This window comes from Anser anser, assembly GCF_964211835.1.
Source record: "Anser anser genome assembly, chromosome: 1".
Lineage (NCBI taxonomy): Eukaryota > Metazoa > Chordata > Aves > Anseriformes > Anatidae > Anser > Anser anser.
The window spans coordinates 13,237,402-13,260,173 of NC_139720.1; the positions used below are offsets into that span (position 1 = coordinate 13,237,402).

A 22,772-nucleotide genomic window follows, 5' to 3' on the forward strand; every position below is an offset into this window, starting at 1 on the left:
TAAAGAATTAAAAAAAAGAAAAATAGCACCTTCAGCTGTTGAAAAGTGTACCTAGTCTGGAAAAAAATGTTTACATAGTCAAGCAAATAAGAAATGCAACATGGAAGAGAGAACATAGAAATAGTAAGGGACAAACAAAATCACTTTGTCTATGTTATGGTATATCTCCATGACTCTTGAAGAGAAGAAGACAAGTTTACTGTTGTCAGTTTTGAATCTGAGTGGACAAAGGTTACTGAATGGCATTAGCTATCAGAGAAAGTGAAGGGAGGCAGGACATAAAGGCAGCAGGGACTAGAGAAATGCTTCCGAGAAAAGGGATTAGAGAAACAGGGAAATGGAAGGTCTGCAGAGGCTGTCTCTCACTTCCAACTCAGCAGTATTTCCAAGCAGACAAGATTTTAGCCAAGACAAAAAAAAAAAAAAAAAAAAAAAAAAGATAAAGCAATAGATAAGAGACGTGGATATTCCCTTCAAAAGCTTTTCCCCTTCAAGTTTCCTGCCTGGTATACAGAAGAAGGTAAATAAGCAGTATGTTTGTTTTCAGGCTAAACAGCCATTAGTCATAATTCCCAAAGAGAAGTTTTCTTACAAGTGCCAAGCACATCTGGGACTGTTGTCCAACACAGTTGGACAACGAGGGAAACTGTTCTCCAGCGAGACCAAGGGTCAAGAGAGGTTGGATCATGGGATTCCATCCTTCCCAGAAATGAAGGGAACCTAGCAGCTAACTTACACTATCTTTGATGAGGTTTGCCCTCAGTCCCTGACACTGCCCATGCACATATATATATCTCAGGACATAATTTTACTATGTGGACAAACCATCAGACACAGAGTTCTTCATTTCACATTGATGCTACTCTTAGATCACCTGCTATTCACTACTCTATTCTAGACCCTGATTTCCCCTATATTTTACAGGCACCAACCCATCCTTTCTTTACAAACATGTGTTAACATCCATTTTCTGTTTTTCTTCATAGCTTGTTTCTCATTTCCACACTTAACATTCTTGCTACTTGCCAGAGCTGAGAGGGATGTTAGTGTTGGAGTAGGGTAGAATGAATAGGATTGGCAGCATGCATATCTATGTGGCTCAGGGGGAGAAAGGAGACGCTCAAGGAAGAGGGATCAGCTGAGCATTCCTAAATACAGAGGAATGTATTAGGCTCATGAAATCCTTGCCTCACAAATAGCTGCGCTTTTGGTCGCTCTTAGATACTGCACCATATGTACTTCTGGTCAGACTGTACAGATGGTTTTGATCTCATGCAATACATAAAACCAAACAGAGGAAGTTTCTCATTAAAGTGAAAGAACTTCTTTTTTTTTCATCCTATTGCTGACCCTAAAAAGTATATTTTTAATCCACGCTTTTAATCCACTATTTTAAATTCATATATAAGAATTAATGCAATAAATGTTCAAGGGTAATTGAAATAATATCTAACCGGTGTATCTGTAGAAATCTCCCTTTGACTAGAGGTAGAAAATAGATTGTGAGTAAATATCCCCTAAACATACAAAACCTCATAAATTTTTGGAAAAGTAATGCAAAATTAGTAAAAAATATTTGTAATATATGAAAGGAAATGGGTAAAAAGCATAGTATTTTGAAAAAAAATGTTTTTGGACTGCTTGCAAATTTCAATAAATTCTGTATTTAGTAATTATTTCAGGAAATCTCATGATGTTTAGCTATCTCATAAAAAAAATAATTTTTTCCAGATGATTCCTCTATTGCTCCCACTCCCAATTTACTTCCTTCTCAAGTTTCTTTCTCTCTTAGAGCAAACATTTGGCTCTAACAAAAAAAAATCAAGAAAGAACTGCCAGAAAAATCTGCTCTATGCAGTTTGTACAGTGCCCCTGCTCTCCTTGCAGAAGAATAATTTTAACTGCTGAGTTGCTGAGATTATTTGTGTTTATATACCAACTAAACTGTTTTGAAGATGGGTAAAAATAGCAAGAACCCCACAAAATGAAAATATGAGTTCATCTCTGTAGGTACATATTTTTAAAAGTACAATAGCACAGTTTATCATTTTACCATAGAAGCTTCAAGCACAATACACTCATATATGCAGATAATTAAAATGTATATAATATCAAGCCTATTCTGGACTTTTTTCTTTTTATAGAAATGTCAAGTATTCACACCTTTCACAGCAAATTTCTAATTTTTCAGATATGAAAGTATACAAATACTTCTCCTCCTTTAAATAACTGAATAGAAAAACCTGAATAAAGTGTGCTTCTGATGTTAAAAATAGTGTTGGGCCCATTTATGACATTGTTTCCATTAAATCCCACTCACCAGGTCTCTGAGACACTTTATATTGAAGGTGTCCTAGACTATAATTGTTGCCGTAATTTTTGCCTACCTAAATTTTAATCATAAAATGCAGTAAATCTTAAACAGTATTTCAAAGGACACCAAGGCACCTTCTAAAATTAAAATTATCTGCAAACCACACTATAAATCACACTTCAGAGTAATTTTATTCATCACTAAAACATTGCTGTTACTAGGGCAAATCTGTGGCAATTTGCTTAACAATAAGTGTTAAGAAATGTATCCATGTAAGATGGAGAGGGGACTGAATTACAGTTTACGTTATTATCTTTCTAGATTAACTGTAATAAAAATAAGTGCAGATTGACCATGATCACCTACCATTTCACTCTGAACTGAATTTCATACTCTCTTTCTTTAATAGCATTGTATTCATTTTGGCAACTAAGAAGTTGTTGCCTTATTCGGCAAACTTCACTGGAAGATTCTTCAGGGAACTGTTCTGCTTTTTCCAGTTCATGTTGCTGTTGTTCCAGGTTTACACTAAGACGTTTGGCTTCCTGCAATAGCTGGATCTCAGATTTCTGTAAACTACATTAAATAGAAAAATTTAGAACCAGTCAATAAGAAGCACAAGCTTTGTATTTATATTTCTTTACCTACCTATAATATTTAAAGAAAGGTTTTGAAGATGAGACTGGATTAAGCTCTGAGTAATCTCGTCTGATCTCATAGTTGTCCCTCTCTTGAAGAGGAGGTTGGACCAGAGACCTCCTGAAGTCTGTTCAAACCTGAATTATTCTATGAACCCATGAGAACAGTGGAATTTTATGTGATTTTTTTGCTGCATGCGTAGTGTTGGTGTGGGATTAATCTCATCTAATTTTAACCAGATGCAAGGTTAGTTAGTCTACGTTATTTGTCTAGCACGCCCTAATATCAGTGAAGAGATAGCATTTCAGGTAAATATGCCCAAGTCAGATCTGAATTAGTGTGGTGACCAAAAAAAGCAAGGTATTCACCAGAACAGGGCCCATATGGGCTATACAACACCTCCAAGCTCTAAGCAAACACCTGGACACTGACTCAGCGCTGAACTGCACCTTGCTATCGCTGGAGTGTCACTGGTAGCTGAAGTAGCTCTCTTAATGATACCCAAGCTGCAATTACATTTGTGGACTCTGTGGAAATGTATGATAAGGCTCGTAGAATCAAACAATTATCTGATCTCACTTACGTCTCCAAAGTCTGTCTTCACAGAAACAAATTGTAATAGCCTTTCAATGCTAAGAGACTTGTATTCATAATATGCTTAGGAGCCTTTGTGGTGGTAGCTGAGTAACTGGCCTTAAAAGCTGTTATTAAACTACATTGGTAATTATGGAAGACTTTTAAGGGGAACTGAAACATGAAAATTCTTATACAATGCAAAACATATAAACCTAGTCTTTATGCTACAAAATTCATTGTATACACCTTCCCTATATTGTTACATTTTAAGTTTTATGCAGTGGCATTTTACAAATGATGTGGAAGAATAAAGAACTCTATCACTCTATCAAACTAACTATACTGCACAAACATAGCTGAAATAACATAGCAGGAAAAAAAAATGCTCTGCGTAACATTTCTACTTAGATAGGCACTTCCTTTTTTAAAACAGAGAAAAAGAAAACCACAGACTTGAACAGGATACAAGAGCGTGCCTTTATCATGAACAAATAACTTCATGTGCTGATGTATTTACATAATAACTTTTTAATAGAAAAATAAATTGAGATATCTATGCAAGATCCTATATAATAGTTGGATCTTACTTACATAAGTCCAAAATAATGAATCTGGTCTGGGGAGAAAATATAATTGGACACAATAATACACATTCATTTAAAACATATTCTTAAATAAAACAAAAATTTTACATAAAATTTCATAAAAGGTAAGATCTTCAATAAAACCAAAATACTTATGATTTACTTTTTTCAAGGTAATAAAATGTTTAAAAAAAAAAAAAAAAAGAATTGAGTGCTGAATCTGGACCAGACCTTGTTCACTATAGTTGCCAACCGCATTTTTTCATGTGAAGATTTAAATTCCAAGGAAGAAATAACTGGAAATATACACAATGTGCACAAATAGAATCCCATGAGTGCAGAAATATGCTTGCTGAGTCTGATGTGGCAGCTTTGGGATTTATGAAGTGATTAATAATTTCACTTAAGAAGATAAGGCTTAAGAAGGCTTAAGAAGATAAGACTCCCAAACTGTCAATGGACTATCATTACCTGACTTTCTTACAGCTTGGTGCATGAGAATATTCATATTTGGGCCACAAGATTGTATGACCAAACAAGTTTTCAGGGATGAAATATGAGTTCAGGCACTTAAGCTTCAGGTGCAGCCCCACTGCAAAGACGATGAGTGAGACGACACCAGAAGGGGAGGACAGCCTGTTCCCAGAACTTCGGTAGTGCAGCAAACACAAGTTCAGAAACATCTAACCGCTTGAAGCAAAGTGTCAAAGATGTTATCTGCCAGGTGATATCTCTCAGCTTTTCAGAATGCTGAACTACGCAAACCTGAAAGGACTATTCACCACTAGGTAAAGGACCACACTATAACTGTGCGCTCTAGCAACAGCCTTAATCTGCACACATACTAATTGCATTCATCGTATTAGACAAATCCATACCAGAGAGATCAGTTACAATAGTCTGGTGGAACTGTCACGAGGATCTACACTTTTTAGGAAGAGGTTCTTCACTGAGAGGGTGGTTGGGTTCCTGGAGAGGTTTATGCCGCATGCCTGTTACTGTTTAAGAGGCATTTGGACAATGACATCAATAATAAGCTTTAATGTTTGGTTAGCCCTGAAACAGTCAAGCAGTTGGACTTTGCAGGGACCTTTGAAGGTCCCTTCCAATTGAACTATTCTACTCTACTCTAATTTCCAGTCTGAACTTCCCCTGACACAGCTTCATGCTATTCCCTTGGGTTCTGTCGCTGGGACTGACTAAAAGAAAGTCACACATGACTTGAAGACCTGCTCATCCAGCATAATTTCTTTCCACATAGCATTATAACAACACTGGTGCACAAAAGACATTCTGCTTTGGGGGACTAAATAAGGAATAGATGAAATTTAACTGTAATAGGTGGAAAAAAAAAAAAGAAAAAGTTATTGCTCCACAGAATTGTACTGCACATTTAAAGGTGAAGAACTAAAAATTAAAAAAAAATGTATTGATTCTTTCGAGTGCTTGATTATAGGAAAAGAACAAATGCTTTATAAATGATCACAAAGGGTCATGCTCAGTACAGGCTGAAAAGAACATGATGTGAGTCATGAGTGCACTAGGATCTTTTAGTATTTTTCCTGCTCTTCAGAACTGTGACTTTTTCCAAGGGTGGGCAGGGCTTCATCTCAGTTGACTGAGACCAACAGCATAAACATATATTGAATCCATCATCAGGACTCTGTTTTAGGCAACGGAAAACAACAACAATAAAAAACAGATGCTTACAGATGTCTGTTTAAGGAGGAAGTGTATGGACCCTGTCTCTTTCTATTGAGTGTAATGGACTTTAGATACTGAGTTAGATGTGCATGTCTACAGATGTCAACATACGGAGAAGTGAATCCCACCTTTAATATCTGAAAAGTCCTCAAAATATACCAGATATTTTGATGAATTTCTGGTAATTTACTTCCCTTGCTTTCTTTCAGTAGTAAGAGAAATGCATCTAAATGCATCTATGGGAATTATCATTAGGGCTAATTCATGTGTTTTTGTTTTGCTTTAACATATGGCTACATCAAAGTTAAAGAGTGCTACACAGTGCTCTCTGACTTTTGTGTAGAAGTATGGCAGTTATATACTACTGTGAGAGCCACAGAAAGAATGAGAGATGTAATCTGTCATCTAATATTTTCATGCTTTTTGTGAATGGTGTTTACAGCAGTTATATGTATGAGAGAAAAGACAGTTGAGTCTTGTTTTCTCTCGGGCCCTATTCCACTTATAATACACACAAATAAACTGTATTTACATAGAAGAATGTTCTATATAAAGAAATTCTATACAAATACACAAAATAAAATAAGTAGCAACATGATTGTATTTTTTCCAGCCAAAGACTGGAAAATTACACTAGCTAAAGGTCAATCAAGATCAGCAGTTACTGGATTCCTCCTTCAACTCCATGAATACTGGTGTAGTAGAAAACTTCTCAATCAACTAGTCCCAAATCCACATAACTTTTAAAGCTCTGAGCTAAATTTACATTTTCTAAGGAGTTGAACTGGTTTAGAAGTGCTGGTTTAATTTTCACTTCTCCAAAACATTTGCCATGCACTAATCTGAACAAAGTCAGATGACTTTTTACACAGCCAGGGCCATATTCTAGCTCCCCATTTTATGGGGATGAAACTAGAAGACTTGGTCAACCTTAAGGAAAACTGGGTTTTCAGAATCAAACTTTACAGTCACAAATATGAATTACATATATTGCAATACTGCTGCTCTGTCTGTGAGACACCATTCAGTAGAGTACAACTGTACCATCTCGTCCCTCTTTTCCTTCCACTCCCACAAGACCTGCTCAAGCCTGGCACAGAGCTATGAGCACGATTCCTTCTCTTGTCTCCTCTCCAGCAAGCACCAGGGCAGGGCAGATTCACAACTACCACACCAAATTTCAGGGTTTAAACCATACTTTGAAGCTTTAGGTTATAACCTTTCAAATTTCTTACCAGACCTGTCTGATGTGACTGCGAATATCCTCAGAGTGTAAAATTCATACCTATTTAGCTGCGGAAGAGTCTTACTTTCCTTCCTAGAAACAGGCCTTTATCTTCTTCAAAGCTCTCTTATAGGTTAGCTCAGCAGGTTCAAGTCTTGTCATGTTACAATTCTGGCCACATAATCTTCAAATGTATCTTTATTTTAAACTTGTGTATTATTTACTGCAGTTTGTATTTCCTTCCATTGCCGCTATTATTATGTTTATATTAAAAACAAAATATTGTCCAAATGAGCATTTATGTACCCCAGATTATCTTGAATCTTTGTGTTAAACAATATTTTTTCCTCTTTCACATTGCAAGAAATCACTGTAAGAAAGTCTTAAGTGAGAATTAGGCCTCAACATTATCAGAAAATCACTTTAAAAATTAATGTTTTGGCTATTCAAAGTCTAAACGAAGGTAGAGTGTAAGTTGTAAAATCAAAAATTCACAAAGCAGGAGAAGATACTTAGAAATCTGTAAATATTGTACCTTATCACAGTCTCATGCAGCAGGGTATACTTCGCCTTCAGCTCAGCTACTTTGGAGCCTGAGAGTTTTCCAGCAGAAAATAGCTATGGAAGGGAAACAGACAGTTATGAAATCTTCTAAGCACTAATATTTTCATTATGCTGCAACTTTTTATAACTATAGCTGGCTGTCTTTTTGTTTACTGAGTCTTTGGTAACATACCAAGTTGAATACACAGATGAAAAAATGTTTATTTCTACAGTAATTCAAAGCATAAATAAAATAATATAAAGAAAGTGACTGTCATAACTACACTGCTACCTGCACCAAAATTTCTTCTCTGAGTTTCTGTCTATGTTAATATTTCATGATAATTCTGTCTTGACTTTGAACTCAAGCTCTAAGTCACCTATTGCCCACATTGCTTCCCTGGGCTTGGTACATACATACCAGCTGGCTTGTATAGGTGAAACTGAGGCTCAAAGCCTGGTTTGTGCTCAACCATCATCTCCATCAGCAACATGGTTGTGAGAAGGAGGAGCTTGGCTCAAGGTAGATCACCCCCAAGCCCCAGAAGGCACTGCCATACAGAATTCACTGCCTTACATACCCAGGCAGGCCTTCAGCAAACACCAGAAGCAAGCCACTCCACCTACTTAGTTCTACGAAAAACACGTGTGTGAGCAGCATCTTATCCATCTCTTGGGTGATTCCTCAGATGCCTTCAGGGCAGCGGTTTGGCCCAATGAGCTAGTCCTTCTGGTATAAGGAAGGAAATAAGGAATAAATAGGAAATAGAATAAGAGCCCAATTTTGCCATGGGGAGAAACCACAGCAGGAATGCAATTCAGTTTCCTGGGATATTTCTTTAGAAAATCTTTTTTTCCCCTCTTTCGGTTACAAGTAAGGAGAATTAGGTACATTCAGTGAAAACACTTAAGGTGATCTGGCTCTATCAAAGTTGAATTGTTTTTACAGAGTCTGTAGCCAGCCTTTTGGGGAAGTAAGTCAAATCTGCAACTTGTATGGGAACGTGCCAAAAAATGTGGCTGTGCAGATCTCCTGAAATAAGAAACAGCAGAAAAGCTACTGCACCACCAGGAAAAGCCCAACAGTCCTACTTCAATCCTTACATTTCACAAAGCTGCCAGGTAAACTCCTTTTCCTAAACTGAACTAAGGGCCATTTAAGAGACTCATATGTGGTCTGTTCTGTAGATGCTGTTTACTGAATACCCAGGAGAAACTGTCCATTACCAGTCCTACAGTCAGGAAGCAGAACTCAAGTGAATATATACTCCCAAAGGACGTATATATTTTGTTGATTGCTGTTTGATTTATTTATTCTAAGATTCCCTGCAAATTATTTCAGGATAGCAAGGATGATCCCTATTTTCTGCAGGCCTGAGAAAAGAAAAGCAGATCTGGTTTTCATTTGTTTGAATGAGATTAAAGATAAGCAACTCTCAGATATTTGTTTTGGCATTGTTTATGAGTTAAAAGATGCTGTTCACTTAAGTTCACATTACTAACTAGCTCTGCTGTGAGAAAGAAAATACTCCCCTGTCTCGACCCAATTATTTCTTAGCCTCATGTGGAAGTACCATTTTCCTTTTCCCATGCTCATCTTATTTATACCTGTGACTTCCAGTTCTTCTTACTGCTTAGCTTCTCACTGCAGACATAAGCCATGCTTGACAATGTTTCCGTAGAAATAAACTTACTTGTCCTTGAATGTGTGTCTTTTCCTTTATATGCATAAGTTTTCTACACATCTTAACACTTAATGTCATGGTTCTATTCAAAGCTAAGAACTCCAAACTACTAAGGCTGGTCCTACATAGTCTTGAAAACCACGTAAGACAGGCTGTATGAACAGCATAACCAGCACGTCAAAATGGGGCGATGTTTGTGAAAAGTATCATCACCATACAGTTCCCATTACTGTAACTTTATCTAGAGAACCATTAGAGAACCAGCACTGGGCTACTCCGATCCAAGGATTTGTTACTGAAGCCCAGCACAGTGTTTTCTCCAAGATTATTGGGAAGGCAGAAGGGAAAGAACCGAGGAGAAGAGGCAAAGGCTTGAGAAGAATTAATCAGTTGTGGAAGAAGGGAGGAAAAGTGTGAGCCAACTGCAGAAAAATTATATTTGTGGTGATAAAACAGGATGAGGGATGATGCCCCTGATATATGGATATGCACTGCCTTCAAGCCTGCTTTTCCCACTTATGCGATAGTGAGTGACATGTAAATGAAGTGAAACTCAAAAGCTATGTTAGCTGAAACAATTCACTGAGTGCCTAGAAAGGTGATAGCAGTTGTGAATACTTCCCTTACACATTTCTATCATGCTGATGAACAGTAGATTTCCAGTCCCTGAATCCACTGCCTATTGATAATAAAATCACAGAATCACAGAATCGTCTAGGTTGGAAGAGACCTCCAAGATCACCGAGTCCAACCTCTGACCTAACACTAACAAGTCCTCCACTAAACCATATCACTAAGTTCAACATCTAAACGTCTCTTAAAGATCTAGAATGGAAATAGGGCCAAGAAATTGCCTGTCCCTCTATGTGCTGAAAAGGCTATCTGCAGCCCTGAAGTAAAGCTCCTTTTGTGGCCATGGAGTATCCTCCAGCTCAATGGCAATGGCAGGAGCAGGCAGTAAGGAGGATGAAAGGCTCAGGCAGAAAGATTTTATTTTTCATATATAGTGCATAGTCATGCAGGGTGTACACATTGTACTAACCCGTTGTTAGTACAAGATTTTATAGAAAAATATATAATAGCTGGGAAACAGCAAATTTATTCTGCCAACTGTAGGTGGATTCCACCGGCATAACCAAGGATGAGCTAAATTCTAATACATGAATGCCAGTGCTGAAACCCAAACATAAGTATGGATAGAGTCACAAAAGACAGTACAGCCCCTTTGTACCTAAATGCACCTCTTCTTGGACCAGCTTTAATGCTCTTACCCGCTTTAGGACTAGATTTTCACTGTGTTTCCAGCAATTAAAGTGAGACACCTAAGTCATACATCCGTTACTTTGCTAGTCTAACTAAACACCTGTAATTCTTTCTTTAGATATTTGTGACAAATGCCATCAAATGACAGCCAGCCTACTTGAAACAAGGAGTTTCACTTAAAAGAAAGGGAAAAAAAAAAGCAAAAAAGGTACCATTTAAATATACAAAAGTCACCTAAATTTACCCTTCATTACAGACCTTCACATGGGATTTGCTGCTGAGCTCAGGAATAGCACAAAGCCTTCATTTAACCAGCAGAATTTTAGGATGTTGTTTTCTGTGAGCTAATTTTTCACTGAGTGTTTCTACTAAACTTCCTCTTTCTCAGGAAATGTGTTATCCCTGTTAAATCTCCTCATTTGAGCACAAACACAAATTACTGTGCATTTCAGTGTTTTTTCATCATATGCATTGCTAAATTGGGGGTTTACCCAATGACAAGACATTTCATGGGTTTAAATTTAGTTGAAAATGATCTTGCATTCAGGCAAAGTTCAAGTTCAAAGTAACTATTCAGTAACTATTCTAGCAATTTTTTTTTCCGCATCGTTTATTCTCAGAATATTTTACTCTTTATTACATAGTATGGAAACAAACACATTTGGCCTTCTTGGCTTGTAATCACAGACCTTGCATATTGTCTGTCTGTGAGGACAAACTTCTGCCCCTGACATTCCATTCCAGGTCATCTCCTCACATATCTTTTCTTTTTTTTTTTTTACAAGGACAAACATCTTATGATGGAGAACAATATAATCCACTAACTACCTCTCTGAGTCATCAGAATAGCATGTGGAAAACTATAATCTAAGGGCAAAGATCCAGAACAAATCTTTGTTCATGAGGATAATTTTTTACTTATATAAACTGACTTAAATAGGGTTACTTGCAAGAGTGAGAGTTATTTTCCTTTGCTGAAGGCTGAAACATTGAATCTCACCATAAAACCTTTAAATCAAAACAGACATAAATTTGCCTTTTGATTTTGTTTACATCAATTTGGCTTTAGAAGAAACTGTTGAAATCAGAAATGAAATCATGTCATTAAATTTATGTGTCTGTGCTTACAATGGATTTTGTCCTGAATAGTTGATAATAGGATATAGTAGGTATTCTCTTTCTACTCTTTAAAAAAAATAAATCTGGTAAGGCTAATACAATTAACAACAACAACAACAAAAATTAGACTAATTTAGCTGAAACTTAAGGCTCTGAACTGTTTAGTCAGTATACAGCTATAAGAAATACGTTGTAGACAAATCCAGAACAATTTTAACAAAACTGAAAGATTTCTTTGCTTCTCAGACTCCATTGATTTGTACTAGGAATGGTTACTTATCTCTACATAAAACTGAAGAAAAAAATCTACTATTTTTGACTTTACAGATTGCACAGATAACACAACTGTGGAAAGGAAGAAGCCTATATTTATATACATACATCAATACGAAAGAACTTTTTGTATTATCTTGAAAGAAAGAACAGTTTACAACAGGCTCTGTAATTCTTAGCTGAATGACTTGTGTGTGTGTGTGTGTGTGTGTGTGTGTAGGAAAAACATGTATCCCTGTACCCATTTTTTCTAGACTTTACCTGAAAATACTGCCATGAGTTCTGATGGGCTTTTATCTGCCTGTTAATTTTGTGCAAATAGTCCTCCTTTTGTTGGCTCACAGACCTACTCTATTCTGAAATCAGGGACATAGGTAACATCTCTAATAGGACCTATAAAGCACTATAGTGTATGGTAGTAGTTACATCTACATCAAGACTTACACTAGTGTAAACACTAAAAAATCAACCAGAAATATTAAACCCATATATTGAATTTATGGATGTCAGTTGCCTCTCTAAACTACAGGTTTTGCATTTGGATGTCAGAGAACTATATAAAAATTCTTGTAACCAGATGCCATAATATAAAACAATTGTACAGCTTTATTACTCAAGTTCAGCAGTAGATTTATTTAAATATTACAAGCCAAATTGGAACTGGAATTCATAAATATTTCTTTTTACCTCTATTTCTGAATGTTCACAATGGATGAGTCATCTTTTCCTTTGAGAGTTTGTCTAATGTGAATTAGGCTCACCTTTGATTTACAGTCATAAAAGGCATGTTTTTACACATGATATGTAACATTAATTCTTAAAAGGCACTAGAGACAAAGCACAAAACTTTTATTTCTCTATAGCTAACTGATGTTGGCTATGGACACAGATGGAGTATAGATATTGCTCTTTTCTTTCACGATTCTATGTCATGGTAAAAAAATGCTAAGTGGTTAAATACACAAGTACATACAAATCCTGAGTTTACACACACTTTATTTCATTAATCTGCATCTACGCTCAGATTCAAGAGGACCTACTCCATTTCATTTGATCAGTAAGAACTGAGACACATGATCTGACACATTGCCATAGCAGTGTAAATGCAGAATAGCTCAGCTACATAATTAAAATATGGATCTGACATTGATTTGATGATCTTAATTTTGTAAAAATGCTTGTTCCTAATATATCTATCAGTGGTTAAATAAAATCTCTATTATTTCCACAATATTCATTATAAAAAGCACATAGAGTCATTAACACAACCTTGTTTTAAAATGCAGCATAATGCAAGTTAATTTCAAAAAATAATAATTGAAATGGTTTAAGTGAATACTCAGTTCCCTGATGCTTTTTCACCTCATCCAGAATAAATTTGATCTTGCGGGCAAATTTTTTATATAAAATTATTAAGAAAGCTTAGCGGTACATACTACTGAATTACATTATCAAAAGATGGACTTTTAATAAAGAAATTACAGTTTCTCACATTTCATCCCAATGGCAAAATAAAGTAAATCACTGGTTTAAATAAGAAGTAGTCCACCTTACAATGATCCTGGTCTAGTAGCATTTACAAAGAAAGACATCAAATGTTAGCATTTCAAAGATAAAAGCACCTTTAACGTAGCCAGGAAGGAACACAGATTCTAATATAGGAAGGTCTTAATGATAGTTTGGAATTGTCTGACTAGCACTCAATAAATGGCCATAAACGCACAACCTCCAAAGATAAGTAAGACACTCTGTGTTAAAACATACTGTGGTTGAAGTGATGTATGATAACAGCTGTGTCCATAAAATATAAGGAAAATAAAAGTAAAGAGAGCTAAATTTACAGTACAAGTTAAGGAATGTATGCAATAGATAAAGTCAACCAAAGAAATCAAATAAAGCATCAGTAATCAATGGAGCTAGAAATAATAGTGATTTTAAACAAATTTTAGAAAAAGTAAAAGCTGTGGTTCAGGTGTATGTGTACTGCAACATCAATATAGTAAATTCTAAATTAAAGTTGTAGAAAAGGCAAAAACACCCAATAATCACTTTTTTTTATGCTTGAAAAATAGCAGAGAGAGATCGGTACCTCCCGACTCATCATTAGAACAGGTAGAATGCTATTTGTTGTAGAGAAGGTTGTAAAGATGCTAAATTTAAATAACATGAAAGATATGAAGATGCTAAACCTTTTCACATCAGTCAGTCAGGTCAGAGCCTAATGTTTCTAAAAGGAATTAGTTAAAGAGCTCTCTGAGCATTATGCATGACTGAAGGCACTACATATGACAGGAATTCACATCTGAAAATAATTTTTTTACTCCTCTGAAGAATTCTAAACCGAGTTCATAATTGGAATGTAAAAAGTCATATGGACAAATAGTCTTAATCAATTCAATACTTATAATTTATAATTTATATAAGACCACATGAAATAATAAACACCAATAAATATAAGTTATAAGTTAATATTAATAAATATAAACATTAATAAATATAATGTGTAAAATTAATAGATACACATGACAGAAGCCTGTATGGAAGTAGAAGTCCTGTACAAGTATTTAACACCCCAGATGTTCAGAAGAGGTGTCTCACAGAGAACATTAATGTCTTGTATAAATGTCTTTATTAAAGTCCCTAGATTCCTGTGAAGCCTAGCACCAAGAGTGTTGCCAAGATTATTCAAAACAAAACAAGAGAAAAAAAATCACAAAATGGTCCATCTTGCACTAATTCCTAATAATTGCAACATAGAAATTCAATGTAGGAAACAGAAAATATTACTAACTTGCTTTATTATTGGCTAAAATACTTGAGTTTAAACAACATATGTTTGAATAACATCTGTGTTAATTAAAAAAACAAACAAACAAACAAAAAAAAAACAAAAAAAAAACACAAAACAGTATACCTCGGTAGCAGTGACTGTAGGTTAGTATTAGAGTTTCCAGGTTTCGATGTTAGGGAAATAAGCTTACAAGTTAGTTCAAAGAAAGTTATCATCAGTTACTTTATTTGTGTGTTCCTCAATGATAAAATAGACAACAGTATTTGCATATAAACATTTCTAACTGAAGGTTTTGATCATTTTATTTGGGTTTGTTGCATCTGCATTAGCAACTTTTCTATTTAAAAAAATCTGTGTACGAGACTAAGCTCCTATGTTTAAACAAGAAGTTACAGTTCATTCCTCCACCCCAAGATGCACTCATAGTTTGCTTGTAAGACCTCCCATTGCTGGCATAATTAAAATGGTAGTTCTCCTTAGTCGAACTAATGGTCTACATTAAAAACAAGGGAAAGAACGAGTTTGAAACTGGAGTGGAGAGGTGGAAAAAAAAGAGCTTGTGAATGACAATTGAAGATGCTTTTTTTCAGTCCTGTGTTAGTTTTCTGGAAAGAATTGAGATCACTTGGTTATACTGGCAAGGGTGAATCTCAGGTCTGGAGTTTGGCATATTGTCAGGTAAATATTCTGAAATTGTTGAGTCTTCCAGTCCTCATCTACGTCAATTATACAGATCATATTTTGCTTTTCTCAGCTTTTATTTCTCATTTTACAATTAACTGGGACCCCATATATTTTTAAACACACTCTAAATTGTTAGATCATCTGGGTAAACTAAAATAAATTTTCCCTATCTAAATGGAGAATTATTGGAAAGTTGGACAAAGATTTGGCTGTGAGTAGATGGTTGCTTGGAAACATCTTTCTGCTTTTTTCCCTGTACTCCCATAAATGTAATTACATAAAAAGTATGAAAGCATGCATCTGATTACTGGATTTACCTGTAACTTTCCCTTTTAGGTTTTCTGTTATGTTAATTTTATAGTATTGTTACCCTCTATTTTGCTTTAGCTCTGTTTAACTGATTAACTTTTTCCATTCCATTGTGCGTAATTTTCCAACTTTGTTACATTTTTGCATGTTACCTCACTATCTGAAGCTTTGATTTTCTCCCAGAAAAACAATACAAAACAAATTTATTTCCTTCAATCAGTACCTCCAATTTTCTTCAGTTTCCTTCAGTCACTTCAACCTAGTACTACATAATCGTATCATATGATAAAGACTGTGGAAAAAGATTTTGCTGAAAGGGGCAGGAACCCTTTAGGTCCAGTAATCCATTAGTAAAACAGAAGAATACTTATGCTTAAATAACAAAAAATACTTCTGCTTAAATGGCTGTTCTGTACCCCTGCATAACTTTACCCAGTGTCCATAACAGCAACAAGTTCACATTTACTGCCTAATAGCTTCTTGTCAGAGCCCTCTTGAACATCTCTTGCAGAAAATTCCAAGACAAAGTGAACACAGTCTGAGATTACATACAGTCTTTGCAGGATCCCAGGGAGTTCTTGCATATCCTTTCAGCTTGACTTCAGGTCCACTAGCTTCTGGACAAAGGATCACAATATTTTTTTTGACACAGGAAGATGGATGTAGATGAGATGTTGATAAGAAAAGTATGTCAGAATAGGCATGGGAATTAAAACCATGGAAGCAAGAGGACCCACCTTGTACCTAAGGTGCTTTTCCATGTGATCAAAGCTAGAGAAGTCCATCCCTAAGCGCATCAGCACCTCCCCACTAGAATTTTTTCTATTTTAACAGATTACATTAAATGCTTTTTGGCAGTCAGCTCAAAGCAATACATCAAATAACTCATCTGTGATTTCAAAACAATTTTTCTGTAACTCCAATATCATATAAGTAAGAACTATAAGAACTTCTGACTTTTCCAGTTTTGAATTTCAAGGCATTTTATACTGCTTTCAGAATTCTCCAGAAATGAATGAAAATAAGCCAAATTTTAAGCCTAAAAAGATTATGTAATCTGAATATTTATCTGAATATCTATCTCACATGTTTTAGGAAAAAATGCATCAAGAAAAGCACAGAAGATAAATATAGCCATCACCGAGACAATAGTGATTAATATCAACTACTCATAATCATTAAAAAAGTGACAAATTTGAAGGCTTCCTAGAAAAGACTTAATTTCAGCATTCTGTAAAACCTCTGCATTTCAGGGAAATGATGGAGCCAACACATGTTTCTAATAATGCTTGTAGATGTTGCAGAATAACTAAAATGTATTCTAAGCTTTAGTGGGATAATACCGCTTTCCACCTCTTCATTCTGAGCTGTAGGTTGTTTAGTTACAGCAAGACATTGTGACTACACTTACTGTTATTTTAATGCATAGAATAACCCAATGTTTTATATATATATATATATTTAATTTCAAACATCTAAAGATCTCCTCAAGCAAGTATTTTGTCTCATAATAGGAGACAACAGAAAAATATCCAGGGATTAATATATTTTATAGTTTGTGTATATACAGGATTTAAGTATAGTATTAACCACTTGGCAAATGGTTCTTCTTGCCAGTCTGCTGTGTGAGTTTGGAATTTTCTCTCTCTGTTGTTTATTTGAAGAGCTTTTCTTACCTCCTTTGGGTAATATTTAAATGCTTAAACATTTAGGGAAGAAAAAAGGATAAATGTTCCACTTTGAACAAAAAGCTCTGTATCTCTGTCAAACTCCCCATTTAGTCCACAGTGTTTGGACATTTACTATATTGCTCAAGTGTTTCTTAGTGTGGGGAGAAAGCAGCAGTGTCTCCCACTGACTTTTTAGGGGTTATGTTGATATCGCAGGAGGGAACTGGTACAAGCACGCTGAACCCATGCTATGACTCTTGGTTTTTATCCATATTGCTATCAGTCTCCAGATAATCCATTTCCTTCCTTAGAAGAAGTGAGCTAGGGATATTTGCTGGAATTTGGCTTGTCTGTGTCTGTGTTTGATACCTCCAGATTATCTAGACATAAACTTGGACCCATTACAATACACTGAACTGAAGCTTTTTCCTCGGGTTCAGTCCAAAGCTCAGAACATGTTCATAACTGAGCTTGCACTTGTGCTAAACTGTGCAGAATGGAGCTCAGCTTGAACATGCACCACTGTCTACACAGAAAAAGTAAAGTCTCTAGCTCCTTAGCATCGCTGTTGCCATCAGCTAAAACCAAGGGTGATACGTTAACAATAAGAGGAAGAAAATATGTGGTATAATAATTTGGCTTCTAAATGTCTAAATAGAATAATTTACATTGTTCTTGGTTTCTGACTGAAACTTTCCATGACTTCTCATTAATTCCGAAGATCATGTCCTGGATATTTCAAGATGGGGCATCCAAAAATGAAGGAACAACAATGAAAAAACTATACAGGTAGTAATTTTCACCTTTGTGGCAACATATTTATCCTAAAAACACAAAACTGCCCTAAAAACTATCAGTCCAGATGTCAGAGAATGCAACATTTGTAAGGACTTCTGTGACAATTTCACCTGATTTCCTAAAAAAATGCAGAGAACAATTTTTACATTCCTCAATATTTTTGCCCCAGGTTTTGATGTATGTACCTCAGTACCACAAGACAAGATGATTCCTCAGAATACAAAACTCACTGCTGGAATCAGTCGCTAAGAAAACTTACATCAGTGTTGGAAAAGGGACGAGTCCTAAACCATTTAGAGCCAAACCCAACTCCAAGTGCCATCAACAGATAATCAAATATAACTATTTTATGGTTTCTAGATTTGAAAGAAAGAAAAAAAGAAAGAAAACAAAACAAGACAACAACAACAACAAAAATAACAAACCTTTCCAAGTTGTTTGGTTTTTATTTTTTTAAACCAATTAAAAAAAATGCTAAAGAGTAGGGTGAATGACAAGGGTCCTAGTTACCAAATGGCCTTGCTTTTTACAGCAATGAAATTTGGTCCAACCTATGAGTGGAAAATTAGGTGAAAATTTCCACAGTCCTAATCCCATTTTCTTGCAAATAAACTAGGATTTCTCACTCAGGCATTCTTTTGAAACATAAGGTCAAGATCAAGCTCAAGTAAATCATACTACTTCAGAAAACAGTTTTCCATGTAAAAGAAACAGTGTAATATCCAGTTTGGCCATACAAGGTAGGTTCTCTCCGCATACACTCCAGGTCATTTGTAAAGTTTAAATGTTAAGGAATGAAAGCAATTATTTCAATCTTTTTATTTTGTTTGTATTTCCTACTCTGTGCAGAGCTGTTAAATATATATATTTAAGTCATTCTTTGCACTTTCCAGAATGTTTACATAGTTTTTATTACAACATATAGTTATGCAAAAAATAAACTCCAAGTAATAAAGGAGAGGCGTAGAATCCTAGGAAAACTAAGGCTGGGAGGAAGCACTGGATGCCATTTAGTCCAACATGCTGTTCAAAGCAGGGCTTGCTTCAAAGTTTGAAAAGCTCCATTTTTAACTTCGTGATGTTTTCCATGGTCATCATTTCCAATCCAAACACTTCAAACTAGCTTTCTATTATCTCCTAATGTTTATGATGAGCTTTTAACAAGGTGACATGTACATTTGTATAAAATCACATTTATGTGTAAATCTCAGTTCCCTTATAAGTGCTATTTTTAGGGGAACAACAACAAAAAAGGTTTCTAAGCTATTTTTATTTGGAAGCTGAAATAATGCAAGTATTTTTATTTGGAAACTGATATAATGCAAAAAAGATTTTTTTGTATGTCATGAAGTGATTCACAAATTTGGACCTCTTTCCTATTCCTTAAGTGTCCTTCCATAAGTCTTGAAAGGAGCATACAGACCATCCAGTACAGTCTCACACCAGCTGGTTTTATTGGAGCAGGGTTTTGCAGGAATCAAAAAGGAATTTTCCTGAGAAGACAGCAGGGAGAGGCTTTTGTCTTTGCTGTCATCACTCTTAGAGTGCATTCTAGTTTATTTTCTCCACATACTCGACTAAGTATGAGGTCTTCCATGGCTATAGTTAGATGAAAATATTCAGCAGTAAATTCTACATTTTCAGCAGGCAGTTCTGCTGATGTTGTGGAAGAATAGAGATACAGCAACTTAGTTTCATGGATCTCTTTCTTTGCGTATATGGTCCTTGCCTTAACAGAAGGAGTGATATTCTCTGGCCACATGAATTTGGTAAGATGTACTACATTTACATTTGTTTATATAAATATGATTTCTACTGCTTATACTCTCTGTCAGTGTCATCTTTTTGCCTGTTATCAGAATTTATACATAAAGACCAATTTAATTAGGTAAGGGAATATAAGTTGCTCTCTGTAATCTGTATCTGAATAATATCAAGATATATAATATCAGTAATATATAATATCAACAATATTCAATAAAGAATAATATCAAATGAAATAGGACTGCCTGCCTTTTTGTGTTCTGATTTGTTCTCTTAGACACAAGGGAGTTGAACAGGCAGTAACAGGATCTAGCAGGCTACATAAAGACTGCTTTCATAAAGAATGACTACTGTATTAATAAAGAAAGTAATCAATCAAAAAGAATCTTAAATCAGAATGTGTTTCTAGAAGAGAGTTTTGGCATATATCCCACGTTGTGAGAAAAACTGAAGATGAATCTATCTACTTTTCATCCTCGTTCCCAATATTCTGCTTCCACAGAACCACTGAGGTCTAAAAACCACACGAAAATATTACTGCAGAAGCTGAATCTTAACACACCTCACCTCTGTCACCAAAGTGATTTATGTGAATGAGCTCACACGTGCTTCAGGTTTGTTCATATCTACCATTCAAATTGCTTAAATAAACCCCAATATTTTGTAGCAACTCTGCTGTAGGAGATGCCAACTCCCAGCAGAATGCCAGAATCAGATGGCAAGCTGTAGTGTTTTAAGTTGTCTTAGTCACCAGTTAAATGAACATCTGCCTGCAGTCTTCACTTTCTTGTTTTCTGTTTGACCTACATTCCATGATATGCCAGAAAAAACCTTGCTCTAAGAAATCATGGGAAATGGTTTGTTCTGTGTTTGATAAACGTTGAATAAACAGTCCTAAGACAAGTTTGTTAAACCAAAATACATTACTTCTTTAACCTTGCAACCACCGGGTAGCTCTGGGAACAGAATTAAAATCTTCAATAGAATTTGAGAATATCATAAGCTCTTGGTTGTTTTCTTTATCGTTAGGAAAATATGTCTGTAAGATGAAGATCTCTTTTCAGTCAGAAAGTCTCTTTTTCCATAGAAGGAAAAACAAATTTTTAAAGAGAAGACTGAAGGAGACTAAAAGCTACAAGAAGGAGACCTTTAACCAATGAAAAAACCTTGACAGAAGATTCTCACTTGTGGTCATCAGATGTTATTCAGTTAGACCCTTTCACAATTGGGAAAAAAAGGTGTTAAAGGTTGTTTTTTTGGGTTTTGTGATAACTTAACTACTTGAAGTTGTAAGTATTATACAGAACTCTCTAGGGCTCTAGGAAATCCCCATCTGGGAAGAAATATGTTGTTTATAAGTAAACTCTCCAGTTCTCAGTTTTGATCTGGTCCTTATTTCTGCTATTATTTACTTTTGCCATTAGTTAAGCTACATCAGCATATTACCGTGTAAGATTGCTCAGTGGCCCTTCTAAGGTCAAGGACTTGTGAAAATCTAGTTTTGAAAGTTTGCTTCATTTATCCTGAGGAAGATAAGAGGCACGGAGCACAAAAAAAGGCTGTGGCATACTATTTTGAAGAAAGAACAGAAGCGAGCCAAATTGTTGAGAATGGACATTCCCTGACAGAATGGGAAGAAAGACTGGTCCTCAATTACAAGACTTCTCCATGTGGAAGAAGCATACAGATACTTGATGGAGGAATGGATCCTTCAGGCTCCAAACAGACTGCTGAGAGCATAGCAGCAGAAAATCAGGCTAATAACAAAATCAGGATGACGGCACAGCATCTCACGACTACAAAAATCTTATCCAAAGGAGGAAGTAAAGATCCCAGAACAAAGGGATATAAGGGAGCAAGGAATGTATGTCTGAAGACAAAGATGTTTGAAAGGCTTAGATATCCCATGTTACTATCTGAACTTTCTTTTCTGTGTCATTCAGCATAGCTAGAAATTTCTGCCTTCCCTGAAGTCACTCGGTCCTGATGATACCTTCAATGCAGCACAATAGTTATATAATAATACCTGATATGGATTTAAACATTCCAAGGCAACCCATAAGATGCAGTCTACCAAATATAATAATTATTAATTTTATGGGTACAAAAGTTTGTCCAATCCCAGGTCACACAGCAGATAGCAGAGCTCATTGTAAACTGAATGAACAGCAGTGTGTGTGGGGAATATGGTTTCCCAAATAAAAAGGATTTAGGAACTCTCTTGTATTTCTAAAGATCCTCAAAAAAAAAGGCTGGTATAGCTTTACTCAGTTTGGCAATAGCAGCCATACAGGGGAACAAGGCTCTGTAAATACCTGATACAAGGACATAGGTTGCTATCAAGCAGATGAAAATTTAAACATTTTATTCACAAATTAAAAATGTGCATTTCATCAACTGCTAGAAACATTTCAGTTTCATTTCCATTTGATGCATTTTTAACAAAATCAAAGTGATGTCAGTGCTTTACACCTGCATTGCAGTCCAGGGCTGATCTTTCACCTCACTGCTGGGGAGCTGGACAAAGACAGATTCAAAACCCATTTCCCAAGAAAGTGCCCAAACAATAATACTATGGGGGCATCTGAAGGAATTGTTGTAGCAGGTTAGACAAGTTGTAGTTTTTTTTGTTTGGTTGGTTTGTTTTGTTTTTTTCTTTTTGCCAAACCTCCCCCCTGTATTATCAGTATTTGCCTGTGTTCTCTATAAAAACTAGTAACATTCCAGAGATCATGAATTCTAGAGTATGTGTGACTAATGTCTGTTTAATGTTTAATCTGTAGTACACGTAATTTCAAATAGAGTTTAGGGAAATATGTCATTCAGATTGG

At 35.6% G+C, this 22,772-nt stretch overlaps 1 protein-coding gene across 6 annotated transcripts in view; it reads right to left on the reverse strand.

Annotated features, from left to right (window-relative positions):
• CCDC146 (coiled-coil domain containing 146) overlaps positions 1-22,772 on the reverse strand; it is a 76,279-nt gene that overhangs the window by 30,853 nt on the left and 22,654 nt on the right. For 4 of the 6 annotated variants that reach the window (XM_083820808.1, XM_083820807.1, XM_083820809.1 and 1 more), the window contains 2 exons: positions 7,578-7,660; positions 2,681-2,890 (listed from right to left, as the gene is read on the reverse strand). In XM_083820808.1, the coding sequence (XP_083676934.1) occupies positions 2,681-2,890; positions 7,578-7,660 (293 nt within the window). The remainder of the gene's footprint in view (positions 1-2,680; positions 2,891-7,577; positions 7,661-22,772) is intronic. The other 2 variants (XM_083820811.1, XM_083820810.1) reach the window with 1 other exon arrangement.